The sequence below is a fragment of the Microtus pennsylvanicus genome, chromosome 9 (genome assembly GCF_037038515.1).
Source record: "Microtus pennsylvanicus isolate mMicPen1 chromosome 9, mMicPen1.hap1, whole genome shotgun sequence".
NCBI classification, from domain to species: Eukaryota; Metazoa; Chordata; class Mammalia; order Rodentia; family Cricetidae; genus Microtus; species Microtus pennsylvanicus.
Window position 1 is genome coordinate 81,076,882 of NC_134587.1, and position 23,067 is coordinate 81,099,948.

At 43.4% G+C, this 23,067-nt stretch overlaps 1 protein-coding gene and 1 non-coding gene across 7 annotated transcripts in view; both read right to left on the reverse strand.

The window, feature by feature from the left end:
- The window catches only part of Mtus1 (microtubule associated scaffold protein 1), a 127,640-nt gene that overhangs the window by 43,187 nt on the left and 61,386 nt on the right, over positions 1–23,067 (reverse strand). For 3 of the 6 annotated variants that reach the window (XM_075986575.1, XM_075986574.1, XM_075986576.1), the window contains exons 4-5: positions 14,888–15,016; positions 12,672–12,710 (exon numbers count right to left, since the gene is read on the reverse strand). In XM_075986575.1, the coding sequence (XP_075842690.1) occupies positions 12,672–12,710; positions 14,888–15,016 (168 nt within the window). Of the gene's footprint in view, positions 1–5,779; positions 6,213–12,671; positions 12,711–14,887; positions 15,017–19,257; positions 19,660–23,067 lie in introns of those variants that run through there. The other 3 variants (XM_075986578.1, XM_075986577.1, XM_075986579.1) reach the window with 3 other exon arrangements.
- On the reverse strand, positions 15,795–15,899 carry LOC142858102 (U6 spliceosomal RNA). Its single transcript, XR_012911981.1, has one exon. It is a non-coding gene; the product is annotated as a U6 spliceosomal RNA (small nuclear RNA).

Here is a 23,067-nt window from a genome sequence, read left to right on the forward strand (position 1 = left end):
TTAATCACCTGCCATGTAATTCTCTCAAGGTGCAATCAAGCCTAAAGATTGCCTGGAGACTGCCCCCAACACACAGGACTATGGACACAATCTGGTTTTATCAATTTAGCAGTGATGGTAATCTGTGAAACCTTATCAAAAATTTTTAAATTATCACTTATGTCAGGAAACAATAGCTTAAACATAGAATTCTCTATATATTCAAAGATGATCTTGAGTTTGTAATTCCCCTGCTGTGTTCCTCCCTGGTCTCTGTTTCAGTTCTTAACTCCAGGTTCCTCCCTTGACTTCTCTTGGTGGTGAACTATAACTTGTAAACCAATAAATCATTTCCTCCCAAGGGTGGTTTTGGTCAGATTTCTATTATAAAAACAGAAAAGCAAACTAAAACAAGTGGGATTATTACAAATACTTAATCAACACCTGAACCTATTTGTATTATTTCAGAATCAAAAACCAGTAAGGTCTGTTGTAGATTCCATTTGTGAATTCTTTCCTTCATTCATAAGTGACCAGAGAACCAAACACTCCATTTCTCAGTTCTCTTTCAGGTAGAATAGTTATGTAACCGAGATCTAGCTCAAGAGCTTGGCTTCAGGAATCTGGAACCCCCTCTTTCTGCATTTCCTTTGCTTGCTGCCTGAGAAAGGCACCCATAAGGAAAGAGACAGAGGACACAGCAGAGACACCAGAGCCATGCACAGCAAACATAGCTCCTTCTCAGGGGAGTGATATGGGATTCCCGTCTGTATGCTGTTTATATGTTTTATTGCCATTGGTTAATAAAGAAGCTGCTTTCAACCAATGGCTTAACAGAATATAGCCAGGCTGGGAAAGATATAGAGTAGGTGGAGTCAGAGAGAAGCTATGTAGCCACTGCTGGAGACAGATGCCAGATGGAACCTTACTGGTGGGCCACAACCATGTGGTGATACACGGATGGACAGAAATGGGTTAATTTAAGATGTAAGAGCTAGCTAGGAATCCGCTTAAGCTATTGGCCAAACAGTATTGCAATTAACATGGTTTCTGTGTGATTTATTTCAGGTCTGGGCAGCCCTGAAAGGAACGAGCAGTCAGTCTCCACCTATGGGGGGAGGTACATCACTTCCTCAACTGTCTGGTTTTCATGCTTGGAACAATTCTAAAAAAAGTTGTTCAATGCGAACATCCAATACAAGGACATAATTTGATGAATTTCACTGTAATTTAACAGATTTCATTCACATGCTGTGTAACTAAAATTGTTCACTTTCGTACTGCCTCAAGTAAATACATATTTTATACTAATACTGTTTTGTTCTCCCCTAGGACTTCCATTGCTAGCTATGCCCACCCCACCCCTGCTCCAGCACCGGGATCCACATCAGGCCTTTGCACATCGGGCAAACATTCTAGCAACAACCACATCCCCAGAGCTGCCTGCATGTCATAGGATATTATTCCCGGGGAGACATGAACAGTGTATCTCCTTACTCCAGATAGGGCATGCCCCAAGCACAGATCCAAGTAAGAGTGCCACCAAAGTACAACTCAGTGAACCCATGGGGTTTCGCTGAGGTTACTTAGAGGAGTAAGGGTGAGAGGGGTTGCTTACAGGGCCACAAATGACTCAAAGACAGTTGCATCACCATAAGCCACTCCAGCAGGGGTGATAACAGCGGGGAACCAGCTGCTCCTTGCCTAACCAGCAGGCAGCTCAGTAGGTGGGAGAGAGTCTCTGCTAGGTCATTCAGCTCAGCTGCTTCTGCCTCTTCCAGGCAGCTTGGCTGATCTGAGAGCATCTGCAGAGTCCTTACTACTTCTGTTAACTCAAGGAGGGAGAAACCTAGTGCATCTGGTCAGTTTTAGGGACTTCCTGGGTCTTAAAGAGCTTCCCCCACTGGATGGAATATTTTAACTCGGAGGAAATTGCTACAGAACACCACAGCAATCATTTTTCAGTTCATTAGCCCGGCGAAAATAAAACAAAATTATTAGTGTGATTAACTGCCTTCCCTTGCGACAAAGAGAACATTAAGTATTTGAGGATCAAGCAATACAATCTAAATAATTAATACTTCTGCTTGGAAGAAAAACTGAACTGAGAGGCAAGGAATATTTATACTAAAAAATGTATTTCCCTTATTGTGAGCCATCATGAAATTAGGACCAGTGTACTGTGATTAAAAACCCAAAATACACTTAACTTAGCTTAATACTTTGCCAAGAAATACTCTTGACAGAAACTTGGGACTATCATGAGGTCATTCCAGACTTTCAGGGTTCCTTCCTCATCCCGAGTCTTCATCCATGTTTGGCATCTTTTTCCAGCATCGCACAAGATCCCTGCCAGAGTGGCTTTCTCTCCCAGCCCTTATTTACAGAAAAAAAAAAATGCCATCCCTAATTTAGTGGCACATGTGGTCAATACCAGCTCACCACGACGCCTAGTGCCCTGTGCACTTGTCCCAGGCTTTGACCAGGGCTTTGTTCCCAGCCTCTCTCTCTCTCCTCACTGTTTGCTCAGAAATATTGCAGTTCTTTCTTTGCAGGAGCCACCTGCTTTCTCACCTCTCGAGGCTTTCAACACGATTTTTCTCTGCCTGAAGCATGTTTTATTTATTTCTCAGCTAGTTCCACTTATCCTAAGAGCTGACGTAAAAGACACTCCTGGAACACCTGGATAAAGGTAACAAGAACCTGCCGAGAACCACCTGAGGGCCCAGGCCACACCCTACATGATTACCTGGTCTCCTATCCAATTATGGGTTAGAGGAAGACAAAGGGCTGTGTGGGACCTAGTCCAGGATATTTTCTCAGCACCAAGCCTTGTACCTGGCATATGGCACAGGCCCAACAGATACTCATATGTGACATGAACGATTTAATCTTGCACTCACAAAAGCAGGTTAGAATCAGGGGAAAGCTGGTGGCACAGGGCAAATATGAAGCCCTCCAGAAAGTTCTATCAGAGGCTAGCTGCACTGATGGGACATGGTCAGTATTTTGTTACTGTTACCAATAAGAGCAGGCTTGCAGATGTAGTTCAATGGTGAAACCGTTGCTTAGGATGCACGCAGTCCTAAGTTCAATTCCCAGGCGCTCCCCACCACCACCGAAAGAGCAAACTTCATCCTAAGCGCCTGAAGGAAGACGGCCAGAGTGAAAACAAGCAGGGACTCCAAGGGTGGGGTCTTAAATTTTTATAACCAATTGTTGAGGACGACAGAGGATGAATAACAAGATGAGTCAACGGTGATGGCCAGTAAGAAACATGATGTCATTCAGAGAAATAAGCCAAGAGGATGAGCCGGATTCGGGTGGTGGTGAGCTAAGGTTAGTTTCCAAGGGTGGTGCCATAGGACGCTCAGAGTTTAAAAGCCCAAAGCTAGCAAGTTCATGGCGTTTGAGGCCCAGAGACTTGGAAAGCAGAACATGTGGACAGCAGAGTGTGAAAGCCCAGATAATCATACCCACAGTTACAGGCAAAACCAACGCCATCTTGCCCCGGTACTCTAGGCTCCAGATGACCCCCTCGCTAAGGCAACCAATGGTACACTTCCTTCACTAAGAATATAAACAAGTCAGTGCTTACATGTATCTGGGCCCCAGACATACTGGTGTAAAATAAGGTGGGCTTGTTCAGTGATACATGCCTTCTGGGTCTAAAAATTATGACATTCAGCCAATGAATTTTAAAATTCTGGTATAAATTCAGAAAATGAGACGTGACTGAAACACCACTATTCACTAAACTCTGGTGATTAAGGCCTCGTGCCTTTTGCTCAAGCTGTCTGCTACAAACAATCCTAAAGCTACTGGAATAAATGAACCTTTGTTCACTCCAGCAATGGAATGTTTCTCGACTATCAAGAGTGGGGAAAAGCCTGGGCGTGTGGCTCAGTGGCAGCTAAGCAGGTACAAGACACAGTCCCATCCCCAGCGCCACTCTCTCTCTCTCTCTCTCTCTCTCTCTCTCTCTCTCTCTCTCTCTCTCTCTCTCTCTCTCTCTCTCTCACACACACACACACACACACACACACACACACACACACACACACACGAAAGAACTAAGTAGATCAACATCAGACTCGTATATTACCCTTACAAAGGCCAGCAAAAGAACATTTACCAAGCTTCCCATTCTGAATAACAAAAGAGGCTATGAAAGACATCCATACCTTTGTGTCTGGTTAAAGCACTATGGGGAAAATAAGAAACCATGACAGTGAGAGCTCTGGGGAAGGGCAGGAAGTGGCACATTATGATGATACAGCACCCCAAAGACTCTCTTTTCTATTACTATGAAAATTTATTCTTTAGTAATTTCATACATGTGCATTATGTATTTAAAGCATATCACCCCCTGCTCCCTGGCTGTCTTTATAACTTAGAGCAGGGGGTCTATATTACTTTAACAAGTATTAAAATTACTTAGGGCTATTTTGGACCATAGAAAATATTGTTAATCTAAAGCATACTTGTTTGTGTAGGTAGGGAAGAGGGGAGGAGCTGGGAAGAGCTGGGGGAGGGAGAGGAACGAACAGGATGAGAATATATGGCATAAAAATAAATAACATTACTAAAGCACACTTGTATTTTTCACTTTATGCATTTGTCTTATTTTGGGGGTACAGGGAACTGAAGTCAAGGCCTCAGCAGACACGAAGCTCAACCCGTGGTCCCCACCACTTTAGTTTTAGGGCTGAAGGAATTACAGTGGTATCTGGGCTGAGAAAGGAGCCACAGCTGACTCCAGCTTCCTTCCGTTACCTTCAGCCATCAGAGCTAGAAGGAAAGGCCAGCCAACCAAATGTCAGGTCAAGGGGAGTTATGAAACAAGGAAGGGATGCTAGGAAAAAAAAAAAATCAAGATTATCCCCCAGAGAAGGCAAATGCCTCTGGGAAAACGAAAAGCAGCCAGCAGAAAGCAATCACCAGGGGCGGCAATGAGCCAACAGAAAAACAAGAGGAACACAGGAAACACACACATGGCACGGAAAAATCATGCATCCACATGCCCATGAGGCAAGCCTGTTAGAGCAGCAGCCGCAACAAACTATAAGAACACTTCAGCCATTACAGAATGAAATCAACTTAATTTGCCACAATTGCAACCGTTAGCCAAAGTGAGAGGCAGCACCAGCAGGCAGTGCCGTCTGAACACAGGCTTTACATACAGCTTTACATACGCCTGAAGGGAGGCACTGAGATTTCCATCGGGCACAGAAGAGTGAAAAGCAGCTGCCAACACAAGCATCGGGGGCAATATTCTATGCCCACATTTGCTTTGACAAGGAAGACCGGAAAACTAAATGTGTGGTTTGCTTATTGACCCTCCACAAGCATCATGGTTTTAAGGATGTTTGCAATGTGGAGCTCTTTTTCTGTCAGTGAAAAAAAAAAATGGCAAAATAAAACCACAGCCATCCATCTCCTTGGTGCAAAGAGAAATCACCTTCATTTGCACACATACCCTATTTCCAAACCTCATTTGAAGACGTGAATTAACAGGTGTTGGTCTTTACAGATTTGGTGGCAGAGAAGAGCACCCAGAAAGTTCCAAGGCAACCATCCTGCATCCATAAACACAAACAAGCCTACAGCTGCCTCCACTCCACAGAAGTACCCTCCCACTCAACACAGGAGAAAACAGCTCATTGTTTGTTAAGCCTCTCACTACTGCGAGCTTTCTCACCAATTATCTGTCTCCATAGAAATCTGAGAAGCATTCTCGGGCTCATCAGCACGTCCCTCCCCTACGCAGCTCTGAGCAGTGGATCTGTGCACGACCAACCTGTGTGGAAAATGACAGTGCTTTTCCTGAGCCCCGAAGGAAGCCGGAGGTTTCGCAGCAGTCCTTTGGCAGTGAGGCGGACGTGGATGGTGGACAAGGAGAACTTGGGAGACAACAACATGTCTTCGGAGCGAGTGGGGGGACTTCGCAGGGGACGCAGGTTCCAGGGACCATCACATGCTGTCTTCTTTCTAACTCAGGACTCTCCCAGGCCAAGAGATACAGCCAAAGAAAAACAAGCCTACATTGCTCAGGTCAAGCCACCCAGAGGAAAAAGAAAGCCAGAGCTAGTTATCCCGGGGCTCCAGGCTTCCGTTTGCACTCTTAGATGTAGCTAAAAACAATGCCCTGCGTCTGAGCAAGAGCTGCGAGGAGCAGGTCCGGAAGCAAGCAGCCTGAGTTACATCACACTGTACATGCCATGGGTTGTTGTGGTTCCCTTCAGGGATGGGAAAGGGGAGGAGAAAGTGGGTGGTCTCAGGAGCTTTATGTAACAGCCAATCATGTCGCAGATCCAGCCACTCTTGGAGCAGGGTTAAGGGAAATTAACTGCCTTGTATGCCTAACGTCTGTTTATTACTAGGCAAAAGAATAAGATGTTCACTAAAGCAATCTGAACTGACTCAACTTTCTTAATGGCACAGGTTCACATTATCACTGCTGTGCAGTGCATTTTCCAGGTATTTTACCTATTAGAGTTATATGTAAACCTGATTGCTTGGATTAAAAGCAAGCAAACAAACCAAAACCTCCAAGCAACAGCCACCTCCAATCTTTCACAAAGAACCTGCCTTGTTAGGCAGTGACAGGTTGTCAAAGCGGAAGCTCTAGTTCTCACGGGTTAAGGACCTCATGAAACGTGAAAGGTTAGTGCGGTTTCTGTACCAGGTCTGTTCCTAAGAATAAGTAAATAAGACAGAAAACTTAAACCCTAAGCCACTCATTAAATGCTGTTGAAACTGACAAGAAGCAATTATCCTTTCAAAAGCCCTTCCTACACAGCATCCGGGAGTTGAAGACGACAGAGGACAAGAGGGAAAGGAGACTAGCGAGACTCATTCTCCTCACTTGTACCACACCCCATCATGTCTGAGGACATCAGCAAAACCAGTAACCCCCGGTCATTGTGGGGATGGATGAACACACCTACACCCCATCATGTCGGAGGACATCAGCAAAACCAGTAACCCCCAGAGGGTCATTGTGGGGATGGATGAACACACCTACATCCTTCATGTCAGAGGACATCAGCAAAACCAGTAACCCCCAGAGGGTCCCTGTGGGGATGAATGAACACACCTACACCCTATCATGTCTGAGGACATCAGCAAAACCAGTAACCCCCAGTGGGGATGAATGAACACACCTACACACCATAATGTCAGAGGACGTCAGCAAAACCAGTAATCCCCAGAGGGTCCCTGTGGGGATGAATGAACACCCCTACACCCCATCATGTCTGAGGACATCAGCAAAACCAGTAACCCCCAGTGGGGATGAATGAACACACCTACACCCCTACACCCCATCAATCTCCTAAGTGAACCACATCCATGGCAACAGAAGAACCAATCACCAAGGACTTAAGAGTCAAAGAACCAGACCTTTAATTGGCATTTTCCTGTATTATATCACAGGTTATTATTTTTAAAAATTCTAAACCTTTTCCCCAAATTCTGAATTATTTTAAAAAACTGCTATCATTGTGCTATCAAAAAACGTGTTTCAAAAACCCAGGATATCAGTGATCATCAAAATTATAAACTGAATGATAAATAAAATATTATTATTACAAATAGATATAACACCATCCATATAGTCAAGGGTGTGGGGGTTTTGTCTCTGGGTAGGTTTAGTTTAGGGGAGGTTGTTAACAGTAACTCTAAATTGTCCTGTCAAAGGAAAATCCATTAGCTTACACCACCCAAAGGAAGACGTAAGCAACCCACTCGTCAGTTATATTCATTAAACGTTTTATTTTAAGAAGAAGCTGGAGAAATGGCTGTTCCTCCAAAGGACCCATGTTCAGTTCCCAGCACCCACACAGTAGCTCAGAAATGTAACTCCAGTTCCAAGGGATCCAAGGCCTTCTCTGGCATTTTTCAGACATCATTCATGCATCTGGTGCACAGTCATGCGTGCAAGCAAAACACCTAGACACATAAAATAGGACAAAAGGACTTTAACTACACTAGCATTAAGCTCTCTCTCACATATGAACTATTAGCCCTTCCCCCCTAAAAGCAGCAAGAACCTGAAATAAAAGAAATAATGTCACTGGAAAGGAAAACCCAAGTCAAATGTAGCTGTTTGTAAAATGCCCCCATATAAAATGCCTGCACACGAAGAGTCCAAGCTTGCTTATAACAAGCCTCAAACTGCTCAGTTTCAATTCTTTCCCAAACGCCACCTGCCCCCTGGTGGCCAGCTAACATAAGTGCAAAGAAAAAAAGATGCCGGGTGTTATTTTGTAGTTTTAGAGGATCAGCAAAAAGCTCAGCCAAGACGACAGGAAAAGCAAAGTTTGGTACTTAAAGATGGGACAATTTATAAGGATTAAACTTTAGTTGACTTTTGTTGGTGGTGGTGGGGTTTTGGGCTTGTTTCGGGGGGGGGGGCTTTATTTTTTGAACAGCAAATCTCTTAACTGCTGAGCCATCTCCCTAGACTTCATTCCTCCCCACCTCCACCCCCCCCCCATTTTAAAGAATCCCGAAAAGCAAGAAATAAGAGAGTCTCATCCTAGGTGCATTCTGGTCATGTATGCCCTCAGGCTGTGCTCTATGCAACGACTCCTAAATCTACACTCCTGTGCAGTGGGTGCATCCTATTCTTTATTCGTCATCCATAGATAATCGCATAAAGAAAAAAACAGGCCAAGCGGAAAGTGCACAGTTCCTAGTTAACATTCCTCTTTGTTTCTTAGCTGTACATATTTTTCCCAGTCTAAGCTTTTTGTGTTCATCTTCTATCACTGTAGCAAGAACACACACTCTACCCTCCACAAATGTTAAACGCATGTTCCTGTTAACTATGCCACAGCTACATGCGTTGTAACAGTGCTGTAACAATATCTTGACCTTTCATAACCGAATCTAACAGCAACTTCCCATTTCTCGGCGAGCACCTTCCGGTGCCCAGAAAGCCTTTCTCCTGCTACGATGCTGACTACTTTAGACACTGAATGTGAGCAAAGTCAGCAAGGTTCCCCCTCTCCTTTGTGCACTCTATGCCTGCGCATTGGTGCCTAGGAATGATGCACGGGCCACGGTGTGCACGGCAAGGGCAAAGGACAACCCTCAAGGGTCAGTCTCTGACATCCGTTGTTAGGTTTTTTCTTTCTGCTGTGTGGGCCAGGCTACCTGAGCCACGCGTTTGCAGAGATTCTTCTGTGTCGCTTCCCATCTCCCCATTTGAGTGCTCAGATTACAGATGCTCACAGGACAAGTCCTGATACCCACACCAAGCCATCTCTCCTCAGCATCATTTCCTTTGCAGGTACTGTGAAGAGGATTCCATTGTACGGACATAGTACATACTTTTTCCCTACACAGACATTCAAGCTGTTCTTACATCCAAGTTACTGGGGATGATGCCGCATTTCACTTTGGTAGAGCAGCCCTCATTGGGCATATGGCTTGCAGGCAGTCCCTTCCGTCTTGCAGGCCACCAACCATGCAGCTGTCTGTCTCTCTGTCTGTCTGTCCCCATGCTCTGCAGAGGTTTGCGTTTGGTATCGTCTCACTTGTCCAGGTTTGCTCATCTCGTGTTTCTAGTATCAAGCCAAGAAACCACGACCAGCGACAAAGCCATGAATGCCTTCTCCTTTCATTTCCTAAGCATTTTCCAGTTTCAAGCTTTCTCTTAATGCGTTTTGAGTTGTTTCCTGTGTATGAGGCGAGATTTACTTCGGCCGTACACATCTGGTTCTCCTCACACTGTAGTTCTCCTACTGGGTGTTTTTGGAAGTTTTGTCAAAACTCAGTGGACTGCATGTCCACGGGTTTATCTCTGGACTGTTCCATGGCCATTGGTCTCTGTATTTAACTTTACGCCAACACACTCTTTTACTTACAAACCGATAGACTGGAAAGCAAGAGTTATGATGTTTCCAGCTTTGTTTTCCCCACAAACTTGGTTTTGGCTCTTTTGGGGGTCTTATCTGGTTCCTCATGAATTTCACAGACTGACTTTTTTTCACAGTCAAAAAATATGCAATGAGGATTTGATGGAGGTGTCTTAGACAATAGGCCCATACAACGTCCACTATGGTGATGGCTCTGCTCTGTCTTGCTAATTTTCAAGAGTGCTACAAAGAGCAAGTGTTGTAATGTCCATTTTGACCAAACAAAGCTCCAATCATGTGCGATCATCATTATTAATCTTTCCTATTACACCTGTGTTCCAGGAAAAGCCTTCTCTAGTCAGGTATATATTTGTGGCACTTTTATTGGTTTCTACATTTAAAACCTTTCTGCCTGAAATACGTTCATATGCCCTGTGTGAAGAGACTCACTAAAATGATTCATTCCTCCTAACGTGAAGCACTAAAATTTTCAGATAGCTAAAGGGTGTCTGCCCTTTCAGCATAAGGGCAAAGTCGAGATCGTCACCTTTTCAATAAGGAAAAGACGGCAGGCACACAGTGTGGCAGCAGACACACAGTGTGGCAGCATCGCGTCACCTCCCCAGAGCAGGTCTGCCACCCTCAACCACCTCGCGACACGGGAGAAAGGAGAGGCAGAAAGCCACAGGCTATATTTATGAAATGGCGCAGAAAGAACAGGTGTTTCCACTTCCAGGGCAGACATCGTGGCACCTGACAGGGATGGCATATAAAACAGAGAACTGGATGAACCCAACTTGGATGCCTATGGTATCCCAAACAGCTCCCATGAGTTTTGGAACCACGGTAATAATAGCATGATGTGGTGTGTGACATTTTCATCATAAACAGCGAGCATGTTTTATTTAGAGACAATGTTGCCTAGAATCTCACAGTGTCATAGCCTTTAAATAAATCACAACAGCTTGTCCCCCATGAGGGTGGGTCATAACTTTTGGTGGGTTTTCTCACTTGCTTTGATGATTTCACGAACTTGACGCCTGGGAGGGGGGTCACCTCTAAAATATCCACAAAAAGTGAAAGGAGAGCTGCCAACCTTGTCAGCCCTAGCAGCAGGATTAGCTACCGTCGGAGAACCTGGGATGAAAATATTCTACACGGTCAAAATGATTCCCGCACTAGGATCTATCTGCTGAACGTTCCCATGCTGCCAAAGGAGAAACTCGAGCTCTGGAGGGGCTTAGCAAGTAGCCACAGTCAGGCCACAAATAGGAAGTGAAGAACTAAGATTTTCACCAACGCCCAAGCCTCTCAAGGTCATTCTCATCTGTCCCTTTCTGTCTTCTGAGGTAATGGAATTTCTTTAACTGTTAAACTGAAATAATGACAGAACATTTCAGATGTGGTGAAGATATTATTTCATCTGCTCCCCCCCAAAAAAATATTAAATAGAGGCTGGAGAGAGCTCTCAGAGGTTAGAGCAAACCCTACCCTTCAGAGGACCAGGGTTCAGCTCCTAGGACCTACACGGTGGCTCTTGAATGTTTGTCACTCCAGATCCAGAGGATCTGATACCATCTCCTGGCTTTCCAGGGCCCTGTGTGCGTGTGGTGCACTGACAAACATCCAGGTGAAACACACGGAAGATAAAAAAGTAAATCTGAGCTTGACCAGAACGTGGTCAGCGCTTTTACGTTGTGGATCATACCAGAATCTAGTATGGAGCTTTGTGAAAAGAATGTGGGGATCCGAGGAACTACAGTGTGCATGGGCTTTAGTTTATTAATACCCTCTTAAAGAATATGTCACAAGAAAATCACGAAGATGATAGTGAAACAGTTCACAATGGAATCATGATGAATGTGATCTATAGAACCAACTCAAACACCCAAGAGGCTACTTGTTACTGCACACGCACCGGGTAACTCATTGAAACTGATCTCTGTGTGGTGTGTGACAAGACGGGATTTCAATATTTACAAGCATTTTTACTTCAAAGGCCACACGACACGGCAGTGTTTACTCTTTAGGCTTGAGCTAGTTTTAGGTCAGCCTTGAGCTGTGAAAATAACTAACCACTGTGCTTAACCCTGGGGAGAAGCACATGGCTCACAACTGTGTCCTGTGCTGGCTCTATGAAAGCCTGGATGTCAGCTAGTTTACAGGCTGCAGCGTGGCCTTTCTTTTCTCTGGTTTTCTGCTCTGTGTGCAGTGGGCTTAGAAGCCGCATGAGTGCACTGTAATATAAAACAAGAACATGGAGGTAGTTCACGGCTGACTGCATATAGCTCTGCATGTCACATGTGGGAATTTCAGCGAATACGTTTTATAAAATCTACGGCTCCACAAAAGACAGTATCAGACTCTCAATGTAGTTAAATGTGTAAGTTGTAGGCCACCTTAGAGATCTATGTCTGAACAAGGGGACTTGGAGGGGTTTAGGGAGAGCCAGGAAAATGGAAAGATGCCAAGCTAATACAAGGGGTTAAAAATTAAATCTTAAAGACAATTTTACAATTAAAGATGATCCAGTTTGAAAATAACATTCATATTTGGAGAGCTGTCTTTTATTTTACATGAACCATATTTTAAAAGTCATTTTAAGCTAAATGTATCTATATAATAAAGTGTGCTCTTCTTGGGTTAGAAGGCTCAGTCATGCTTCCCCAGTGGCCGTGTCACATATGCAATTATTGACACCCTTGAAGCCTGAATTTTGAGTTGCGAGCATACCAGTAAAGTCATTATAAATAAATTCCAGTATGTTTAATTATTACTTTTCAAATAAAAAGACTTTTATCATTCATGCTTAAAATGGTCACTTGCCTGAATTAAAAGCTGTAAATAGACTCTTTCTTGAAGGACCTAGAAAGTGAAAGAAACATAAAGCACATGTTTTACTGGAAATAGTACTATGCATGACTCGAGCCATTTTGTAAATACGAGTGGTTTCGTTTTTTTTTTTTTTTCAAAAGCCCTCCATTAGCCTGTAAATTTTAGGTTACAGCTAACCACTGAGAAAATCCCAAGTTGCAAACAATTTTATCAAGCATCCTTCAAATATAGATGTTATTAACAAATGAGATATTTACAATATTAAGAGTGATATGCATTGATCAAGAACAAAGTATCCGTTTTCAAAAGGACAAGGCAGGGTGTATTTTGCAGTCAAGGAAAAGTTCATTTACAGTTTAGTTCACTTATTATTTACTCTCGCATATCTGAATCCTGGGCCCCACAGACTAGGAGAATGCTCAGCACCAAGCTGCACCCTGGGCAGGAGAGACATCGTTTAGCAATACGGAACGCATATGTTTGCCTATTCTACTGCATATAGGAAACAGGCTATACTTTGTGAAAGAGGGCTGCTGGTGTACGCCTTCCCAAGGGACTGGGAAGAAGAAATACCCTGGAGCTTCTTCTCCAGACTGATGCAATATAAAATGCAGCCAGGAACCAAACAGGGAAATGCTAGCAGAGCTAGAAACGCCTGTGCTTGACATCAAACCGTTGCCAAGTGAATAGCCATCTGTAGATGACTGGTCAGGACTGCCATGGTCCATCTGCGGAACTTTAAAGAGATGATAATCGCTTAAAAGTATGTAGCCATCATAAATGGAACACACCGGCTCCCTCTCAGATAAAGCCTCTATGAGACACCTGCAGACTCCATGCAGACCTTTTAAAACACTGGTTTGCCCGGTTTTGCAGTTATCGGTGGGGCCTCTGGTTGTCCTCTGAATGTCACCTCAGGATCAAAACTCCATCACAGGGTTTACTTTTAGTTACTATTGGGGATAGTGTAGAGATTCAAAATCATGACTTAAAAAAAAAAACATGGTTTATTAATGCCATCCTAGCCGGGGGGCATCTGATGCCTCAGAGCTCTTTATAAGACAAATAAGAACCTAATGGCACAGCGAATAACCTAACTCTAACCAGGACTGGCCCAACCCCATATTTTTGTTCATTTTTCCCCTTCAACCCAGTAGAAATTAAAAAAAAAACAACAAAACACATTGCTAAATGTAGACCAGGTCAGTAACCTCAAGCTATCACATGATCTTTTACATATATGTCAGCATACATACACTCAAAGTTGAAACCACTGTGCTCACTTTCCTTGAAACAAAACAAAACAAAGAACACCACGTTTATATGCAGAGGAAACTGAGAGGGGATGCCGTGGTGGCTGCTGGCTGCTTTTCCAATTTTCTGAAATAAATATGGGTCTCATTTATTCTTCCAGGTAAACAAGCATTCAAGGAGCAATGAGCAGAGCTTGTCATGCTCTCGGCTGGGACGGGGCTGCATGGATGCGCTGCAGGCTAAGAATACATAGACACAACACACCGCACTCTCTCTTCGTGCCCACAGCGATGGCAAAGTGAATGGCAGGATCTTCAGAAACAAACGGCCGAGAGAAAAGGGGAACAGGGTAGCAGGTGACAGACATGAACTGCAGGCACAGACAGGAAATGGGCCATGCTCCTGTCTCTTGCTGTCACCTCGGGGCTCAGCCTAGAACAACTGAACGCTAGTTTTATTTGTTAGCTTCTCCAGGCATCTTCCATTCTACCGGCTGATTTCTGGGGTTTGTTTTATTTCTTATTTTTTTGTGACTTTGGGGTGTTTTGCCTGAACGTGGGTCTGTGTGCATGCGGGCGCAGTACCTGTGCAGCCCAAGAGATAGAGCAAGCACAGCATCAGGTGCCCTGAAACTGGAGATACACAGGTGACTGTTAGCCACTGTATGGGTGCTGGGAACTGCACCTGAGTCTTTTGCAAGACCAGTCAGTGCTTTTCACGACTGAGCCATCTCTCTAGCCCCTACCTGCTGTTTTTCATTATTGAATTTACCTGTAGAATTTGCAGATTCTTGGAACAATGGCAACTCGTTATTAAAATTTCCTTACTCAATGGGCATTTAAACATATAATTGTTACAAGTACCATAAACCTACTTGTCAAAGTTTAACTTCCCAAAAGCCACACAGTTTTAAATTTTTTAAAATTTTCTTTTCTTCACAATGAAGACAATACCTTTTGGAGGAGTTTTGAGCAAGTGTGCATGAACTCTGGGCACCAAAGGCTTCAGATATAAGGATCCTGATCCATTCTGAAATGCTTGTTTGGGAGGTTTCTCTTCATACTTGATGACAGCATTACCACCTATAACAAAACATAAATACATAAATACATGTTCCCCATATTTATTCCAAAGAGACTACAATATGACAACAATTACTGAGTGTCAAGATTTCAGAGAAAATTTCTGGCCTAAAGTATGTGAAATAAATGCTGTCCTCAGAATGCAAAAATGTACATTTCATTTTGTTTCCTCACATAGTCCAAGTTTATGTCCATGTCCAGCTTGGTTTTTATCTCAGATAGAAGATAAACGGTGACCCATACTGTGTAACAAACACACCTAATGTATACACAAGAACGTATCCCTCTTCATGAAGACAATATAGACTGTAAGGAGCTGATGTTAAAAAAAGATAGCAAGCCGGGCGGTGGTGGCGCACGCCTTTAATCCCAGCACTTGGGAGGCAGAGGCAGGAGGATCTCTGTGAGTTCGAGACCAGCCTGGTCTACAGAGCTAGTTCCAGAACAGGCTCCAAAACCACAGAGAAACCCTGTCTTGAAAAAAAAAAATAGCAGACAAAATCTTCAGTGGCTTCAAGGGTAAGATCTGGTCTCCAAGAAGCTGCATCGAGAAGTAAGACTACCAGCATATCCACCCCATTACAAAGGTATACAGCTTCAAAGTGAAATAAAAACATAGAGAGACTCTCACCTACATAGTGAAAATCATCTATATGAAAACACAAAATCTCTTCGCCACTTCCAGTCCCGATCTTTTATTTTCTCGAAGAAATTGTCAACACATAATTCTAGGCATCCAGTTCTATCCTGCCACTCGACACGGAAGTCATAACTTTTTTCGAGTATAGAATGTTCCACATGAATGTGTGTCAGCTGGTGCAGGAGCCCTGTGAGCATCTCTGTATCATTTCAATTTTAGTATATGCACCTTGAAGCAGGATTCTTGACTGACTTTGACCCTTTTCCTGGCCTAGGAAAGGGTGATACTTTTCTCTTGCTCACAAACAAATTATTAATGTGAAGTCAACATGAAGTTTTTCAGTAGGCTAAATGACCTCAATCCCCGCCAACAATGCTCACACACGTCAGATGCTCTCCGGGTCCTCACATGGTATCTGTACACTGAGCCATCTGTTAGCTCACCTATGCCCAGATAACATTCCTAATATTAGATCGGAACCAACCTACCCTCCTGCTGGCAAGCTTCCGCCCAGTTTCTGTCCTGATTTCCAATTCTCACTTTGCCCAGAACCTACAGGGTGGAACTTTCCAAACTTGGCAGGATGCTAATGGACAAGGTGGTGTATCATTCAGCTTAACATTCTAAAGGACATACGGTGGGCGGGGCAGGGGGCAGCACCAATATTTCACAAGTGGGCACTGGATTTCAGTAGGTGCTCACCTGACTTGAATCCAATCAGAGAAGTCCCTTTTGTTTCCACAATTGGATTTCAGACTTGCTTTTATCTTGGAGCAACTTTGATTCCACTCAGCAGCAAATTAAGCTATTTGTTCCAACTTTGAACCAAATTCAGTTCAATTTATGAACAGGAGATAAGATTTTCCACAGTGCTGGGTGCATGCCTCACCTTTCTGAGATTTAGACACAAAGATCCGCTGCTTACAAAACTTCCTGAAGGAATTTCTCACTGAAGCGAAGGACATGATTCTTATGAGGCCCGAGACCCCTGACTGCTGGCCTCACAGAACAGTAGACGCTGTTCTGGAAATAAAACTAGCTTGGTGCTAACTCTCGAAGGTTCACTATGACAACAGATTCAGTCAACTTTGGGACACAACAGAGTCAAAATTCATGTCAGCAACAAAATATGCTGGCCTCAGACACAAATATACATGTCAACATTCTTATACATATTTACATATTTATATGTGTGTGTATGGCAAATATTCACATTTCATGATTATCCATTGTCTGAACTCTGACTTTACCGGATGGAATAAGCCAAACATACTTGCACGACCTAAGATGTACGTATTCTCTCAATTCTCCAAGCCCTTTACTGTTGGCTGGTACATTGCTTCTCAATAAATTCCAGCCTGGAAGGTTAAGTGCTACTCTGAGGCAGGAGGCCCTTGAAGTGTGTCTTCTACCTTCTACTCAGCGGCTAGCACGGTAATTGGAATAGTTTCTAATGATCTCCTCCTCCAGAGCTGTCCTGTTTTCATGTCCTCCTTTGTCAGAAGTGTTTGCTTATGCTACAACAGACTTTTCTGGAATCCTTCTTTTCCTTTCCCCATCCCAGGGTGTGTTCAAGTGGACTCAGAAGTGAAGATGACAGAACCTAAGAAGAGAAGGCAGCGACTGTTTCATAAAAATCTAAGCAGACGCAGCAATCATCCTGCTAAGCAAAGAGCTTCTCACTGGTCCCAGAGTTGACTTGCGAACTAACATTTCTTACTACATTCTGGCGTCTAAGTTGAAAAGAGTTTTTGTTTTCTTGAACTACATGTATTGGCACAGAGACAACACTTTGCTCTCTTCTGGAATTCTCTGTGAATCAGCTTAATGCTCCCCACTGTGCCAGATTATCTGCCTACCTTCGCTTGAAATCAAATCACTCAAGTCCAAGTTTCTAACGTTCAAAAGCAACACTCATTTAACTTTGTAATCACAGACTGTCTCATCCACACTATACAAAGATATAAAAGAGAACAAAGATTAATAAAAGGGTGTGCACACTAACATGTCTTGTGACCCGGAGTCAGTGCCACACACTGCCCAGCTTGATCCTTTGCCTGTGCCAGACATCACTAGTCAAACACCAACCTTTTCCTCTGAACCTGGAGGTAGCCTGAGAAAGGATCAACTCTATAGGTTCTTATCAACTTTCTAGTATTGACAATACTCACTAACCATTCTTGCCACAAGAAAAACAAAACTGAGGATCGGGAAGAGTCATCCTTCTGCTCACTTGGTCAGCTGAGCAAAACAAAGTGCTTTTCTTCCAAATCATGTGGCATCCTCGTACCTCGTACAGAGGCACACTGCTGGAAGGATGCTGAGGATGGTCCAGCACTTCCTTCTCACTCATCAGATTCAAGAACTGATGCTAAACGATGATTGTACAACTCACCATGAGTCAATAGAGACCTGAACGAGTCCCAGGTGAGTGCCCACTGCGATAGATCACTGCCTGTCAGCCAGGCTGCCACCAGGGTGGAAGAGAGGCTGGCCCATTTCTTTAGCTAATCCTTCTGATCTATTACTGACAGAGTGCAAATAGCTTTAGTTTGCATCTCTGCCATTGCCCCATGCCATCTGTCTCTCAAAAATAAACATGCTTTTGTGGCCAAAGGGAAAGAGGAAGGAAATCTCCTGTCTTCATAGTCCTGCTCACGTGGCAAAACTACTTTCTCAAGACCTACTACCAAATTGCACAATGATCTGTCTCACTTGTCATAGAAACTACTGTGCGATCTTTACACTAATATCCAAAGGAGGTCATTATTTTTTGCCTTAATGTTTTTCTATGCACTCATTAAACAGCAAAAAGACTGCTAAACTCCCAGATACTAAAAGTTCCTTATACCTCTTCATTCAACCCATTTATAACTTGGTAACATCGTTTCTAAAGATCCCCAAGGACCAAGGACCGGATGCCAGTTTCCCAACAACACTATGGTTCTCTATGAAGTTCTTAACTGATGCCACTAACAACACATCCCAAAGAGAAAGCAAGCAAAGGAAGCGAGCACCACCCTTGAAAAGGCTCCAGTGTTGAAGCTGACTAGAGTCATGATCTCCAGCAAAAGATTAAATTCTTTCCTAATGTGACCCACCTCCCTCCATATCAGCAGCAAGACAATTTTGGCTGAAAAGGATTTTTTATATGTTAAGGTAGCTTTTTAAAAGCACATATACATTTAAAACTTTCATATGAGTCATATATTAATTGTAATTAAAGAAGACAACTAACAAATCTCATGCTTTCATTTAAATTCTAAAGATTTTTCTACATTTGCACAACTGCCAGTTATATATGCAAAACCTACAAAAATTAAATCAAATAGTGTTTGGTAATAGGATAAAAATCATACCAAGAATACTGATAAGCTGAATTATAATTTAAGTCCCCACATACAGAAAACACACAATAAAATTCATTTCCAACAGACCCTTTCCCATCTTAAACATACATAAATACAACCAAGAAACAGTACAGTCAATATAAATTCCAGGTCACAAAGCTAACAACCAAGAGGTCCTAAAACCAATTTATTTAATAAAAATTAAAGCATGCTTACAAAGCAAAGAATCAAATGAGAAATCGTCGACCTACTTCTTTTCCTAGTAAGCGTGGCTAACAAAGGAATTATACAAAGGCTGTAGGATCCCACGACCAGCAGTGCCAATAAGGTAGCATCATACTGCTTTTCTGAGCCAGCCGGGGGTGTGAGGGTAGAATTGATAAAGCTCTTTGAAGAAATATCAGTTTCTGTACAACTGCGAAATCCTCCGGGTATAGTCATTTAAAAGGATCGAAGCAGGCTCAGGCAGGGAGAGCTGCAGCCATGTTCACGCTCGCATCCCTCATGCTTGCTCTCAGTGAATTAGGATGGGGAGGGGGGAACTGTAAGCTGCCAGGCACTACACGGAACAGATTAGCCGGGCTAGCAAATCAGACTAAGAAAGGGACTCACTGATGTGAATGCTTAATCTGTATGAGGGACACACGGCCACTAGATGGGCTCTGTGGGTGCATGGTAAACCCTTTTGTTACAGGACAAAAAGGAAAGACAAAAGCATTTCACAGCCTCCCGGGGAGGGTCAGACATGCTACTCCTGGATGGACGGTGGCCAAATCAACATGGCTGTTCAGTGGGAAATGCTGGGTATGATAGTAAGGAATGTGTCTGCTCCAAGCGTCACAAAGTCCACTGTTATGGCTTTTAGGGCTCGTTGGGGATTCTGTCTGGATAGTTTGTTTTTTAAAATTTCCACTGTAAGACAAAGAAGTCTACGTGGGAGACTACTGTAGAATAATACACATGTGAGTCACCTTTTCACATTCAGAGAATTAGCTGTTGTTGTATGCAACCCCTCTGGGCTTTGCCCCACCACTTTAAAATCTCAAACAACAGGCAGACAATAATCCTGTTTAAATTTAGACAATCTAGTCTAGCATTTGTCAAGAGCCTCCATGCAGCTCCTTACATGCCTATGAGACCAGCTGCTGCTTTAAGGGACCTGTTTGAAACGTGTCCTTTGTTGTTAACTCAATGCCTATTGTCATACGCCATACTTGCTGTGTGACTTTGGACCTGTAATGCAATCTCTGAGCCTCAATTAGTCTCAATTACTAGAAGACCAAAGTAATAACCAAAGGTATTGGGGTGCAGGAAGAAAATAGTAAATCGTGTATGGTAGCCATGTGATGCTGTTCAGCACACAAGAGGTTCAACAACTTTGTTCCAATTTCTTCACCAAAAAAAAAAAAAGAAAAGAAAAGAAAAGACATGGATTTGTTGCTAAAGCAAAGAGCTCTCATTTCTGACACTCACAAACATACACACTATCTTTCTCATCTGCTTCTTATTAATGATGAAATGACATTTCTCTGTACCCTGCAGTCTCCCCCCCCCACACACACCCCATACCCACTGCCACCCTGAGCACAGCAGGCCCTCCAGAACTGTCTTAGCTAATTCGCGAACTGTTTTGTGAGGAAATTTAAGGGGAAAAGAGAAAAAGGCACAAGAAGAAAAAACAAAACAAAAAGCACTTTTCCGAATACAGCTGCTGAATGAAAGAGCGCTGGGCTCGTTTGCCCACTTGACAGGCAGAAAACAGAATTTACGGAAACTTTGAGTATTTCCCTGAGTTTAAACGATTTACGATATAGCTTAAAGATAAATAATCTGTACCTCACTTGGAACCAGCATCTAAAGTAAGAGATTACAAAGCACTTCTCCAAGACAGTCTTTCACAAACCAAACCAAACCGCGGTGATGGTTTTTCCACTTTCCAGTTGGACCACAAGAGCCCCAGCTGCTATCCTTTTGCAAACAGCCCCACACAATCATCGCATCAATTTAAATAACATACTTTAAGATCCCTCATACAGCAGGTCCCATGGACATGTAGCCTGGACGTTCATCCCAAGAAATCTCTTCCTAAGAACTTGTCTTTCTGCCAGACTTTGGAGCAATTACTAAGAATTAATGTGCAAACTTCCCACTAAGCGACAGACACAAAAGCAGTTTGCCCGTTAGCTTTGCCTGCGACAACTGTCTCAACAACCGACAAAGTGTGACATTAGTCTGACTTACATTTATGACTGTGGGCACTCAGATCCTCGTGGGTGCTGGCCACTGACCAGGAGCTTCCTACCCTGTGCATCGAAGATGCTTGGGGAATAGGAAGTGGTCTAGGCGAATTCACCCCAGAAGTGTGGCTTTCAAGAACAGAAGTTTTCCTTGGGATTTAAAAAAAAAAGAAAGAAAGAAAAACAAAACGATTTTCTACTGCTATCCACTGTGAAAGCTGGTGCTTGAAGCTTGAACACTCAAACTTCTACAAGGACTACGGAATCAGAATGCAGAATGAACGCAACACCACGCTGCTTCAGATGAAAGAAGGAAGCTCTGCACACACTTACTTCCTCTGAATTATTCAGGAGTAGAGGACAGAAGCAATTAGGCTGCGAGAAATGTGGCTGAAAGCCTCTAACCTGGAGCAACTCACACAGCAGAAGAACCATTCAGGAAGGAGACTTGTGGGAAAATCGTGATCAAAGCAGAAGTGAACTGACATGCTACCCCTCGTCTTCACATTAAGACAAGCAAGTTGCCCCGTGCACACATGAGGTAGCCACAATAAAAAAGAAACAGATGAAAATTGAAAAGCACTCAAAACAGAAACAAAAATGCAGTTGGGTAAATTTTTTATTAAATAAAAATGCCTAGAGGTGAACAGCAGGGGGCGCACGCTCACCCTTTTTTCATCTTTACAGCTCGTTTGTTAAACAATGTCTTTCACTGAAGTGTGGCTGGAAAAGGCTTCCAGCTCCCCTTGTGCATACGCTTCTTTCTCATCCTCTGACGTCCCAGGAACATTATAGGATGGTCACACGACCTAAACATGCACTTCCCAAACTCTACTCTTTGGTCAGAACTCTTCACACGCTTGCTCTCTTGGAAGTCTATTTTACATACTTATTCTCTACTCAAGGACATACATGAGAATGAACCTTGAATTCTCAAGCTCTGCCCCACCCTCGTTCTGAATCCCAACCCCAATCATATGAATTCCTTATTGTGTTTCAACGTGGGCACTCTCTGGCTTATTTGGGCCTATTTTATCTTCATTTCCTTTTCATTATACAATCACCAAAACACTGGTATCGCGTTTTCTCCATATGTTCTGGCACCAAGTCTCTCAATGCTATCCACGCTGGTAGCATAACAGACCTAAAGAGTATCAAGGGTCGGAAAGACCTTTAATTAAAATGATGGTATCGTAATTTATCAATGGCATAGAAGGTGCTGATGCCAGAATGTTGTGTTCGCTGGCTTGTCCTAGCAACAGAGCGCTTGTCTAGTGTGTGCGAGGCCCTGGGTTCAATGCCCAGTACCTTTACATGTTCATTAAATCTGGGCTGCATTGTTGAGACACATGGCTTCTCCACAAAGGTCTCCTGCCAGTCGCCCTCCCCCCAACACCACGCCCCACCCCGTTATCGCTCTTGCTCATGTCTCATACTTGCTTCTTGAGCACATTATTCTAGACTAGTCTCTAAGGTCCGAGAACAGAAGTCTTCCCGGTTCAACTCTGTCCCTCAGCCTTTACAAAGCAAGGAGTAGAGAGTGAGCTGCAACAGATGTTTTTCAAATCAGTTTTCTTTCCACGCCAGGAGTAAAGGTCTAATTTCGTTAATACACACTCTCACCATCAACACTGAGGCACTAAAAGTCACCGTTTTTACAAGGCAAACTGACTCCTAATTAAATAGTCCTAACAGTCACAGCACACGTGTACACACTCAAACACCCACCCTGCTATTTTTTAGGCCAACTGTTTTCACTTGCTTTTAGAGGAATGGCAAAGTAGATCTTGAGAATATAAATCCACCGAATTAGTGTCCCATGTG